We start from the raw sequence: 13,930 nt of genomic DNA, 5'->3' as shown, positions 1-13,930 counted from the left end.
ACAAATCATTGCAGCAGTAGCAGGGAAAATAAGGAATACATACACAGCATCTTAGCCTTAGCCAGATAACACCTTTGCCTTCCCTCAAGAGAAAATGGAGAAAGAGGAGGTTTTATTTTGGTTTGGCTTTATTTTTACTTTCTGGGTTCATTGTAGTACACATTCTCCAAAATTGCTTTAGTTAAATTTAGACCTCACTGATGCTCCAGAGACTGGAAGTTATTAGCCTGTTGGAGGCAGAAGACAGATCCTCACCATGCCAAGCTTAAATTTAATGCAAACCTTTCTAAAGTCCACCATTTAACACTGCAAGGACCCCTTAAATGGTTAATGGTTTCATAAAGAGAATTCTTTCACTGTAGAAATGCACCCACTGCTACAACAGAAGGCAGCAGCCAAAGAACCCAACTGTGGGGTAAAATGAGAGATGTTCTGGCCAGAGACTATAGAACAGACACTAACTTTAAAGACTCTACATATTAATACATTTTCTTGAAAGGCAGGTCTAGAAAAGTATCTCTTAGCTCAGACAGCAAGAATGAGAAGGAGAGAAAGAAGAAGGTCTGAAGCTACTTAGCCTAGCTACTTAATTCCCCCATCAATAGCTTGCAACATTTTATAATAAATCTTTAAGGCTTAAACCAAAAAACACATCTTCCCATTTGTATCAACACAATCAAAAGGCAGTTTTATTCAATTAGTGAAAGGAATCAAACACAACTGCATTACAACTTCTAGCCAAAGATAATGCTGCTCCTGCTAACCCAGTCAGGGTTCCCTGCTCAGTTTGCATGCACTGCGAGTACGCGCGCGAGTGTCTGACACACAGTATGTGAAGGCTTTGCGAACATCCAAACTGCGGGGAACCCTCATCGAGGAGGTACTGCCCCCACAACTTGTGGTACCCACAGCTGTATGTAGGAACTCATGTTCTGCAGCTCAATGCACCAGTCATTTTCTAAAGAAAACAAAAAGTTACCTGAAAAAAAAGGAATCATTCCTTTAGCAAACACATGTAGACACTTGTTGCTAATCACTGTAACACCAATGAAAGTCAAACTTGAAGAAAAATAACTGAATGGGCCTTTTCCTCATTTTGCACTATTATTTAAAACAAGCCTCCATACTTTCTGATTTAAATCAGTGCTTTCTGTTTCACCAACAAAAAAAAAAAACCCTTCAAATCAATAAGTATTTACAGAAATTAAAGAACCACTAAACCCCAATATTTGCATTAGCAATGTCTCCTCCCAGAACCAACCTATTTCCCACACATAGGCTTGCAACTTCAGAAAGAGGAGGGTTTTAGCTCAGTGCTACATTTTAGCTACAGAGAAAGAGGATCCACAAAACTGGCCCTGATGTGAGCAGTATCCAAACCGTAATGCAAAGCTCACAGAGACAACACCTTTCATTACATGAACTCAAATAAACAAGGAAGGAAAAATTACCAGTTTTGACGACAGAGGACTGACCTCAAAAAGGACAGTCTCATTTCACTGATGGCCCCATGCTGTCACAGTTTCCACAAACTCCATGCTACTACCGGACCTCAGCCGCTCACTCCATCTTGTCACACTGATACGAGATTACACACAACAAGAACCCAGTCTAATCTAGAGATGCTTACCTGTGGTTAATCGGCCAGGATGAAGCTGATCCCCAGCTTATCACAAAGTGAATGAAAGCCTGAACAAAACTAATTTGTCTTCAGCACTGCTTCTAAAACCATCTTCAGTACCAGCTCAGCTGCATCTACAGCTGATACTGCTCGACAACAGCAGGCAATTCACAGCAAAAACTGTAAGCAAGATTGGCTTGAAGCGTCATTAATGACCCAAAATCTAAAGAAAACTTTCCATGAACAGGCCAAGTGGATCATTCCTCCACTCCTACAGGGCCAAAAAGAAAAGACTACTGCACCCGATCACTCCACTCCTCTACTATGACCAAAACTCTCCTCCATTGTACCACTCTATGAACAGGCTGTTTATGTTGCTTTCAGCAATTTTACCTCCACATTCTTTCAAAGGGAGAAGAAAGCAATACCATTTAAAATGTCAGCAGATCAATATACACTCAACCAAGGGTGGTAGTGTCCAAAGTGTGCCACTGGCAAAGCCCAAGAGTTCTGAATCCCACATTCACAAGATGACACCAGTATCAAAACCCATCAAAGGCATTCCCAGTCATGCACTCATTCTTCAGCCTTTCTCCTCTGAATCAACGAGGTAGATGAGAGGCTCTGAAGAGCAAAAGAGACTACTTCTGGGCAAGAAACCATCTTAAAAGAATCTGACAGCCTTCAACTAATTATAATCAGCTACTGGAGCAACCAGAGATGGGACAAATCTTAAATTCTCATTATTTGCTCCCACACTCATATTCTGGGCCACACTAACCACAATGGTGCAATGCTGGAGGGACCAGAAAGCAAAGTTCGCCATCCAGCAAGCCAGTGAGCAAGATGTAACTAGAAACACTGGGAATGGCAAGCTGCCCATCACTGACAGCTGGAGGAACACTTTCACAGCAATTTAGGGATTCTGGGTCCAGTCCATTTTCACACAGCAACCAATGCCTGTCAGTCTTGTCTGAAAAAGCTAATTATGGTGCAAAGTTTGTCCTGCCATTACCCCATTTCTGAATTCATTCTTTCAAAGCGGGAAGGAAGACAACAACTTTTGGTCAATATCTCTGAGAAAGCCATTATCCTCGGGGTATTAAATGGGGAGATAAGAACTTCAGGGCTTTACACAAATCATATTAGTTCAAATCTCAAATCCGGGTAATGCTTCTTTTCAAAGTATTAATTTCATTTATTCTATTTGCTTCCCTCTGTCCTGATAACACAGGCACACATGGCCCCTAAATGAGATCCTCCTATTTTATAAGTTATAATCCTCCCTTTCTAGAGTAGTAATGAGATGTCTTCGCTTAATCGCGTTTATTGCCCCCCCCTCAGCTTCTGCTTTTCTCCATCCCCATTCCACATTGATTTGTTTCAAAGGCTTCAGTGAAAACCATCAGGCAGGGAGTCACTGGCTTCAAGCAGCTCATGATGCATATGCTGCACAGCCTTAGGAGATTACAAAAGCAGAAAGGAGAAAAAAGAGCAGCTTTACTTGCAAAGTTTCTTTTGTTGGTAAGAAAGAGGAAAAAAAAGAAAGCCAAAAGAACTGAGAAGTTGAGAGAAGAGGTTTTGATTAATTGGAAATTAAAACTGAAAGATTCTTGGTACAGGGGAAAGCTGACACTATTCACAACACAGTGCAGCAATTAAATAACTTGACTATGACAACTTTGGAAGTTCCTCATGCTAGAAATAAAAAAAAGGATTTGAAGATAGCTGTATTAATTCTTGGATATTTCACATGAGACTTAAGGCATGCTACAAGCACTAGCTAAAGCCCCCAGGCCCTGCTGTGAAGTATTGTACATGTAATCCTTGCTGCACTGTAAGTACCCACACCATTAAATTATTCAGAGAGTCCAGCCAGCATCACGATCCTGCGGTACTGTACAAACAAACAAAACATTTTATTTCTGAAATAAATTGGTGAGAGCTCTTCTGCAGCAGCTTAGTAGACTACTTCCATTTGAGCTGGTCCCACACGGTTAACCAAAAGCCATAGACACTCAGAGGGAAGTGAATCTTGCAGTGTTTCTACTTACAGACTTGTTTTGCTTCTTAAACTAAAACTTTAAGGAATTTTACTCAGCTTCTAGATCCTTACGTTTTGAATACCTTGTTCAAAGTTAAAAAAAAAAAAAAAAAAAAAAATCAAGACCAAAATGTAGAACAGGACCCAGTTGTATAATTCTAAATCCCTCTCATAACCAGTCCATCACTTCATGGGGAAAAAAAAACCAACCCCATCAAAACAATAAGTTTTAATCTGCACTCTACTCCACAAATGATGAAGTAACTGGCCCCAGAAGCCGACAGCAAGTTCCTTATCAAAGGTTAGTTGTAGTCCACGCTCTCTACAGGAATGTGCATTCTGTAATAAGACCGAAGAAGTGCTTCATAGCAATACTGCCAATAATAACGGTCAGTGAATGAAAATCATAAAGAACAGATTAAAAATGACAAGCAACATTCTGCACAATCAAAATGAAATAATTTCAAAATACAGCTATCATATTTGGATTTATGGTTTACAAGTGGTAAGGTTAAAGGAGAATATTGCAGCACTACCGGAGACAACTGTACCAGAGAAGGCTACTAATCCCCAAACTATTGATATGTTAAGGGCACAGGGTAGCTCAAGATCTTACTGCAAGTATTAAATAAATCCTTCCTAATTATATGTGGCATGATTTTCAACTTTTTCAATTAAGTGCTTCTAGAAGCAAATTATTCATTTGTTATTTCTTTCATGGGAGTTGCCCCATTTTTCTCTGGCTTCCCTAGTAAGTCACAACAACAACCACCCTGAAAGTTGTTCCCTTAGAAATTTCAGCAGATCATTTCCAGTGCCATCTGCACCTGGACTACCCACTAGGTACCTATAGTTCCACTACTATCTTCTACCTGAAAGAGAAGATTGACACAGAAGAGCAGCTCACACCCATTATCTGCCTCATACGCTAGGGCTAAAAAGCAAAAGAGCAAGCAAGAAACATTCAAACCTTATTACAAATAAAGGAAGAAAACAATACTGAAAGACAAATGAGATATGATTTGAGTAGGATTGAGACAACACAAGAAGGTAACCATGCCCAAAAGGAAACTGCAGCTGAGATTACGCAAATCTGATAAGGATCCAAATAATTTAAAAGGCTGGCAAAAACAGTTCCTGCTTATGAAGACACCTAGAAGACAATAGCTTTGATCTCATCTTTGCAAGGACAGGCTAGGCTATTCCATTTTTAAGGATCTTAAATTTATGACTGATCAAGAGATAGTTAAAGAACAATGAAATTTAACAGTTTCTCATTCTTCCACCATGTTCTGGGTTAACACTCCATGGTCACTATTTATCTTTTATGGGTTACACAAGGAGAGCCTGATCAAATTTTTGCAGAATATGAAATATTCAACATCTGGGTATGCAACACTGCAGGATTAAAAGCTAATTCATATAACAGCACAGCTTTTGTGTGTTAGAGGTCAGGTCCCAACTCATTTTAGAGGTGCTCTCTTTACTTCACAAACACTATCTGACTCTGCTAGCCTCATTTCTCCAGGATTACTCTGCGCCTCACTGCCCTAGGCTCTATTTCTGAGCCTGGCCACCTCTTTAGATTGAACAATAAATCCACTAGCTTCTTCCCTCCTCCTCTTTGCAGAAGTCTCTTAATTATATTCATAAAGAGAATATTCTCTTTCTAGTGGCAAGCGAGTTAATACTGTTATCTGCTGTCCTAGATGTCCTATGCAGAGGAACAGCAGTCACCTGCCTCAGACATCACTATCCTAAAGCTCAGCAATCATGCAGCTTCCCGTGGTTCGGGTACAATCTGTCAAGAGGAAATTTCCTAGGATGCAGCAGCCATTCAGAAGTTTTACCCAGGAGAGCAGTCTCAGAGACCTACTAGCCCAAGACTGCCCTACGTGCAAACTTTATCACAGAGTCAAAAAGCACAAACAGATCCAAAACCACAAACCGACAAATTCATGGAAGACAATTTCATCAAGGACTGTTAACCACCAAGGTGAAAATACTTCTTCTCGAAGAAGTCCGTAAGCCCCAGAAGGGCAGAAGTTGCCAGGGTATATGGGTGAGAAATACTGCTGTACACATGCTTTCTTCTGCTCTCCGTAAGCAGCCACTATGGATCGCTGTCAGAGATGGGCTATAGCTTAGAAGGACCTTGTGTCTGAACCACTATGGCCATTCTTATATAAGTTGTATTTATTCAGACCCACCCCAAATGCTTTCATATTATAACTTTAAAATGCTGCACAGCCAGGTCACACGCCTGGCTAAGCCACACCTATCACCATTCAACATACAGAAAAAACACGCTCATAGAAGGATTCTTCAGTTCAATCAAGTGCATGCAACAGATTGGTAGGATCCAAGAAACACGATAAAGATCATCATTACTCAAGTCTGTCCTGTCTGTCCTCTCCCTAAACCATCCTTCCAGTATGTACCAGGCAAGGAGAATTATTCCTACTCTAGTTCTCTCAATAGGGTTTCAACATCACCGTCTAAACAAGCAATTCGAGCTCACTGTAGCAACCATACTCCCACCTTGCTGTCATATCCTCCTCCTGAGACATCCTCCTGATTGCAGGTCAGGAAAAAGTTGCAGTTCCAGCAAGACTCTGCATTGTTTACATACAGTACACCATTGTCATAGTAACCTTAGTATTTAAAAGAACACAGTATAAAATAGTATCATGTGGATAACAAGCACCAATGACAACCCCATCTACTGTAGTGATACAAGTCTTTTGCTCTACTGTCTCATCCCACTGTACTTCTGCCTCCATCACCGCTCTTCTCAGTGCTTGTATGACAACAACCCAACAGGTTCTCAGCAACACCAAGGTGCTTGACTAATAGCAAAGGCTGCAGCAGGAAGAAGTCCTCAAAAATAAGTCTGCCTACTGGGCAAAACCAGATTGGTTTGGGAGCCAGTGGTGTGTACAGAAGGGGCTTACGCTTCCTGGTCCCTAAAAATCAATCTTAAGCCTTCTTTCAAGTGTTACAATACTTGACAGTTTTATGACGTTTCTTCTGTTACTAGCATCATAAAAGATTCAAACAACAGAACTCATTATTATTTTTTATTAATTTGAGTATTTGCACAATTATACTCCAGAAAAATGGAGGAAAGGTTAATGATAGATCAGATCAGCAGATTATGATTCTTGTAAATATTGAAACATTCATTTCATGCACTTGGTAGTTTAAAAGAGCTCTCTCTAGCTCAGAGAATGACCCCACATCCACACACCACACTGACCTGCCACAGGTAAAGCTGTCCCCAGCACAGTCATTGTTTATGCCTTTCCCTGCAAGCTTGGCCTTAGCACCACCATGTGATGTGCTGCAAGAGTAGCTTGCTAGCTACTCTGTAAGCCAGACTTAAGAGATGAGTTGAGAGGTGATGAGTGCTTCAGCCTAAATCAAAGTTTCTAAGCTTATCACACAAGTGACATTTAATGAATCCCCTCAAGCAGAGGATTTTAGCCTGTCCTGCATGGAAACATACAGGAGGTTTTTTTTTGTAACTCACCAGCTGAGCTGCTCTCTGCCTCTCTTCATTAGCGTTATTCCTTTCCCACTGAAGGGCAGTATTCAAGGCCTCACCAGCTGCTTCCCTTTCTCTTTTGGCCAGCCGGAGCAACTCCTCTTGGACCAGCGCGTGCTCTCGTTCATACCTGTACGAACACCAAGGGCAAACAGAGAAGGTGATCAGCAGACTTCTGGCGATAGGGTTATGTCTTAGCATAGACTATCCCTGCCCAGAGCTGAAACACAAATCCATAATCTGTTTGACACAAAGTCTCCTCACAGTCCCTCCATTATCAGCAGGAATTCAGAAGTCCAACAAACTTCAAGCATGACCTGCAGCTTCAGTGAGGTACAGCTCTGACCACAACTGAAGTCTTAGCACTGTAACAGCTTATACTTCAGTTATATTTAGCTCTATTAAGAACTTAATTATCACCTGAAAACAGTGAGAATAGAAAGTAGTTAGCTAGATAAACAGATACAGCTTTGTAAAAGATCAAGGGACCCAACACAATAAAAGGAGTTAACCTATCTGACAATGCTCTTCTGCTCTGCAAGAGAAAGAAAATCACGTAATATGTATGCAGCAACAGCACTGAGAGAGGCAGCCCTGTCACATCCATAGCCTGGACATCTAAACCTCAGACTGCCATGAAGGAAATGTCTATTTCGAGGCTTGGAAATTCCACATGCAAGCAAGCAGAGATTAACATGAAGTGAATCACAGAATAAATTAGGTTAGATAGGACCTCTGAAGGTCACCTATTCCAGCTCAAAACAGAACTAACTTCAAGGTTAGATCTGGTCACTCAGGATCTTCTCCTGTCAACCTTTAACAATCTCCAAGGATGGACATTATATATCCTTCCCGTGCAACCTGTTCCAGTGCTTCACTGCTCTGACTGCTGGGGGTCTGTCCCCCTCCCTCCTTACAAGCAGCCATAATTTCCTTGCTGTGATTTGTGCCCCTTGCCTCTTGTACTTTCAGCGTGCACCTCTGAGAACAGTCTGGCACTGTCGCTTCCAAAACACTACTTTAGGAAGTTGAAAACAAGTAGATCTCCCCTTTTCTCCAGGCTAAGCCAATGCAGTTCCCTCAGCCTCTCTTCTCAAATGCCTCTAGCTTGTTGAGGTCCCTCTGAGTGTAATGTTGCCCTCCTTGACTTCAAAGAGGATTCTCAGGCATTAAAACATACAGTCAATGCACTCAGGCTGAAGTAAAACATACATACACACACACACACACATACATACATACACACACATATACATACATACACACACATATACACAGTCCAAAAGGAGCTAAACTATTGTCCTTTTCAAGAACTTTGCCTCACCTCCTGTAGAGGTCCTGCTCTGCAGCAGAAGACTTCTCAGAGTCACTTGCCATTGGTGGCTGGATTGCTAAAAAGAAGAACAGAAAGCTGTGACAACTATAATACAAAACAGTCGTTAATCACATCACAAGTTATTTGAGAAGAGGAGAGTATTTCATATGTGAGCGTTAGCTCAGCAAGAGGAAAAAAAACAATACGTCCCAAGAAGTCTCAAGAAAATTTAAAATTCTATGCATGGAGTTTGAATACACGAAACAAAGACACTGACAGCATCGTCTTCAACAAGGCACACTATAGAAACTTTCAGGTAAGGATGTTAACACCTCAAACCCCTGGTTTATACTGAGGCATAAGCATGGGTTTAGTCCTACTTTCCATTTCCTTCCTGTAGTTCTATTAAGTCTTCCCATTGATTTCCTGCTCTGATTTTCCTGGTAACTACAAGAGATCCCACAACCAGAGGTGAAATTACTCGTTGGCGTTTAGGCCATCCCTAATGCTGAATCCACTTTCAGGAAAGATGTAGGCTAACAGCAACCAAGTCTTCAACAGCAAAGGTCTGGTTCCCTAACTTCACATTAGCCTGGATTCCTTAAACAAATCCACGCTGATAACATATCAATGAAGTATATTTGAGAACCAAGAGAAACCAAATAGTTTTCTGACCTATAAAGAAAAATTAATTCAGAAATCAAGTTCTTATCATTCATTTGGTAAGCTGTGCTTAGTCAGCCTATCCTTCCCTATGAGCTTATTTCCAAAGAACAAAAGGCAGTATATCCCCCACCCATCCACAATATACTCCCTATGCATGGAAAAGAGACAAGTCAGCTTGCCAAGAATAAAAGATAAAATTTTAAAAAATCTGCCTTGCTTACTGCATGTTCATCTGAAATCCTAGAAATGTTCACAAAGCAATAGAAGTTCATTAAAGTATTTGGGAGGGAGTTATTTCAAAGATGGAGAAGGAAAGGATCTAGAAAGACAAGTTGTCTTATTTAAGGTCACATAATGACAAAACTAGAACCATAGCATTTCAACTTCTTCAACTGCCAGATGACATGGCTACCTTACAGAAAAATAACGAGGATGTCACAGGGCCATAACATCCAAGGCATTCAACTACGCTGATATCTCCACACATAGAAGTGTTACAGGCTAATCAAAGAGCTCCTCTCACAACAAGGTAATCTTCAAAAGACACAGGTATACTATGTAACACCCAGCGGCAGTGCTACTGAGAAGTGTGTCAAAACAGTCAGTAGATCAGAGAGGGACTGACAGTACCTGTAGGAGATTTGGGTTTCCCTTGTGCAGGTGGTGAAGATGGAGCTGCGCCATTGGATGAACGGGGCGATCTCTGGTTGGCCCTTTTACTTTTAGGAGATTCTTTCATTCGATTCACTACATCTTCAGAGAGCTGAAACACACATACGTGGGAAAGAAATTAACCAAGTCAGCTCTTAACACATACACATTTCAGGATAAAAGCTCCCCATTTGTTAGTTTCCATGCTACTGCAAAAGTACTGCCAGTTACCTCATTTCAATGTCACAGCCCTTTTGATCCAGGTGGTCAACATCTGCATGTTGACTTTACATTTTAAAAAACTCTATGAGTAAGTGATAAAACCTCTACTGACCCTAAAGGCTTCACTGGACAATGAGAATGAATCTTCCACAAATACTAGGTGGAGAGCACTGCTAAACAAGCCAACCCCTTGAGCAGGGACATATTTACCAGAGGCGGAAGGAAAGGAACTATGTAGGCTGTTAGTCTGTCCATCCATGCTTCCCTCATACTTGCTAACTCAGCTCAGTGTGGCAGAAGCACTGCAAATCATACAGCAGAGAACAGCCGCAAAGCCCTCCTGTTCACATAAGGCTGCAAATCTGCCCTCTCAACTTGATTCTCACTCCCTTACTTAGGTCCAAATCCGTGGAAAAGGAAGAAAAGTGAACTTGAAGTTCTCTGGTAATTCAGTCCAAGAGGCTTCTCACAGCACTGTTAAGACTGACCCCTTCCTCTTCCCAAGGTCAGAGGTTCTGTGCTGACTCTTCTGGCTCCAGAACAAAAGAAAATGAGGCCATTTCCTCACCTACATTGGTCACAGTAGAAGACAAATTTTCAGCTGTGAGCTACTATCCAATTTCACACCTACGTTATACATTGTTATCATGCCAAATTCCTGTTTATAGGAACTGATTTTTAAAGACACAAAGCTGTAAAAAGCCACACTTAGTTAAGAGCAGGCTCAGCAGAACTACTTTTATATACATAACCGCAAAAAGCAAATAACTTATTTGGTATGAAGAATGGGGAATGATTATTTCCTTTCACAAAACAAACAAACAAAAAAGGAAAAGATAAACTTTTACTTCAGGAAATCAAACAGAAAGACCTACAAAGACCACAGCTCATTTAACCTAATTAGCTGCCATGGGATACATGGGGCTTCTTCATCTTGAGCTCCTGGAGGTCATAAACACACCAGTAAGAATAAACTCACATTTCTTCCATCAGCATCTAGCTGATGGAGCAGCTAACTAAATTAAAGCATCAAACAAACTGCATCTGTGGCAGGTGAGTCTGAGTCCTCAACAGGCCCCCACCTATATCCTGTAAAAACAAATCAGGCAAAAACTACTTTACCCGTGTCAAACACTTCAAAAAGGAGATTGTGCCAATCTTAGTTAACTTTTGTCAAATGATTAGTCAAAATAGGATGAAAAATAAGTTAGCACAGCAAAAGTCACTCCGCAAGCTCATTTCAGACAAATCTTATGGGAAAACAGATAAAAGTACAAAGAAGCTATAGCAATTAAAATGATACTAGTAATTAAAAACTTAAATAACCGAAAGACAGGTAGAGAAATCTTGATGGGGGGAAAAAAAAAGATTATCCTTAACGATCCCACCACTTTCCAGGGCTTGTTTTCACAACACACATATGTAGATGTACAATCAAAGTTCAAGAAGCACCTTTCCAATGCCTCTCCTAGAAACACCCCAAATCCTCACTAATTCCCACAACCTCTTATCTCCCTGTATATTCAGCCAGCGGTGTTTTGCCAAGGCTCCTGGTATCATCGATAGGGGCAGAGGTGTCTCCTCTTGGATGTCTTCGGAGCCAGGCCGTGTCCTGAGCATCAAACTGCTGGCAAAGCAGAAGGCAGGGACATGATGGGGTCATTAAGCAGTGAGGACGGAAAGAGGGTTGAGAGCGGAGTTTGGAAGGGGATAAAGGGTTGGTGTGCCGCCACTCGATAAAAACCACTCTCAGGCACGCAGCCCTCCTTCCCAGTCATCCCATTGCCTCTCCAACCCCCTACACTCCTCCAGCACCGCCTTCCAGCTTTTCTCCCCTCTTCCTTGCTGGTTTCCCCACTCACTCTTTTCAGCCCTGTACCACATCCCCTGACCTCCCTGCCCTGCCACCCCAGCACGGCCTTCCTCAGCCCGGGTCCCTGCCCTCCACCCCCGGCCCCGCAGCCTCCATCACCGGCCCCGGAACACCCTCGGGCCGCCTCACCCTGATGCCCTGCAGCACCCGGACTCGCTCCCGCTCATCCAGCCCGAAGGAGACCTTCCTGCCGCCCTGGCTGCTCTCGCTGCCCCCCATGCCGGCGGGGTGCGCGCTGGGGACGGCTCTGCCCACCGCGCCCCCCACTCACACCGGGCTGCGCTGCGAAGAGCGCTTCTCCCCTTCCGCCGCCTGCCAACATACCCGCTCCCCATTGGCGGCCTGCTCCGGGACGGCCAGTAGCGCGGCGCGGTGCTGGCGGCGAGCTGCGGTGCAGGCTGGGGGCTGTAGTCTGCCAGCTGCGGCTGCGGTGCCAAGGGCGCCGGCGGCCTGGCCCAGCCCCGGAGAAAGCTGTGCTCCGAGACGGGTCACCTCTTCGTCCTCGCCCCACGGCGGCACCAAGACGTCTCCAGACTGGGCTTCTAGCCCTGGCCTCGCAGGCTTCCTCCTCCCCTCCTGCGCCCAGGGCTGTGCCGGCCCTCCACACCTCCGTTCTGAATGCGGGGTCACACCACCCCAGCAACGTCCACTGCGACGCACCCGACACGTGGGATTCCTTTACTGGGTGAAAATTATGGGAAGAAGAAAACCAAAACACGCATTACCACACAGGAAATACGATGGGAAGGCACAAAGCTTATCTCCTACCTCCAAGATTGAGGAACCACACAGACGTTGTCTGTCATGGAGGATTCAGAGGCTGAGTCCCCAGGGATGTCCAGGCAATCTTCCCTGAGCAGTGTTGAGACAAAGCATCCCCCAATACATCCCCCCAACATCCCCCTGGAGCACCAGGAACCCGTTGTCCACCTTCGCACACAGTTTCTCCATAGTCCTCGAGGGAGCTGACCGCCCCAACACATCAGCTCACTTTTCTCTGGGGATTAAAAACAAAATGCCAGCCTACAACCTCTAGTCAATTTTACAGCAGCTGCTCTGTGGGCAGAATTAATCTCTTCGCTCCTTTCAGCCACCCTGTTCCAGCAAGAGCTACCAACTGCACTGTTACCTGCTGTGGCAGGCGCACGCGCGCAGGTCCTGCGTAGGTGAGGCTATCGCAGACGCTGTGGCAACCACAGCTTTGACTCAGCAGTGGGACTCTGGCCAGCTTTGAGGGAGGAGCTAGGACTCTCTGCCCTCCAAGGTATCCAGGCCTCTTTTATAGCGTGTTCCTGGGAGAAGGGAATATTTTTGTTATTTGTACCTTGTATGCTGGAGACCTGGCCCATTGCTCAAGTTCAAGACTCATCGCGGTACCATCAGCTGTTTGCACTGCACTACAGAAACACTGCGCACGTCCAGTGCAAGAGCAAAGGTCTGGCCAAAGTCAGACCATGATCCCTCCCAGAACACTCTCACCAGCCTCTTATTTATTTCCAATCTCCCACCTGCTCGCTTAATTTGACAACACCCAGTTTTTGTACTGAAAAAAAACCAAAACATGAACAGTCAAACCTTGTTCACCTCTGGAGAGTTCTCCACTGTGTAATTACTCCTCCAGAAGTCTTCCTATGATTTTGATTACTCTTGTCATCCTTCCTTAAGGCTTTTTCATGTGTAACTCCAGCCAGGTGCCAAGCAAAATCTGCAAAGATCCAGGAGGGAGAGTGGGCAAAGAGAAAACAAACTGCACTTCATACCTACAGCCATACCTTCTTGTGATCTCCAAGAGCCTGAGGACACCCAGTGGAGCCTGCAACCTGTGGGACACTGAATTGGAAGCAGCCATAACAGCGGAGGAGCTGTACAGCAACTTAAACACCTCTCCAACTATGCCGGAGCAGAGGATGTCAAAGTTAACTCCAGTGGCAGTGTCTCCTAGGGCAATCCCAAGTTTTCTGCAGGGCATCTGGAAGGAGCTCTGTAAGGTT

The 13,930-nt window shown here is 43.6% G+C and overlaps 1 protein-coding gene across 5 annotated transcripts in view; it reads right to left on the bottom strand.

Annotated features, from left to right (window-relative positions):
• Window positions 1–12,219, bottom strand: part of CHCHD6 (coiled-coil-helix-coiled-coil-helix domain containing 6) — a 114,162-nt gene extending 101,943 nt beyond the window's left edge. For all 5 annotated transcript variants that reach the window (XR_015259519.1, XM_086755235.1, XM_086755236.1 and 2 more), the window contains exons 1-4: window positions 12,069–12,219; window positions 9,824–9,956; window positions 8,537–8,603; window positions 7,198–7,342 (exon numbers count right to left, since the gene is read on the bottom strand). Coding sequence is in view for 4 of the 5 variants with exons in the window: in XM_086755235.1 (XP_086611361.1) it covers window positions 7,198–7,342; window positions 8,537–8,603; window positions 9,824–9,956; window positions 12,069–12,158 (435 nt within the window). In the remaining variant the exon portion in view is untranslated. The remainder of the gene's footprint in view (window positions 1–7,197; window positions 7,343–8,536; window positions 8,604–9,823; window positions 9,957–12,068) is intronic.
• Between the last annotated feature and the right edge of the window lie 1,711 nt (window positions 12,220–13,930).

Source organism: Chlamydotis macqueenii, chromosome 10, assembly GCF_036417535.1.
Source record: "Chlamydotis macqueenii isolate bChlMac1 chromosome 10, bChlMac1.mat, whole genome shotgun sequence".
NCBI lineage: Eukaryota > Metazoa > Chordata > Aves > Otidiformes > Otididae > Chlamydotis > Chlamydotis macqueenii.
This window is presented reverse-complemented; position numbering and strand designations above follow the sequence as displayed.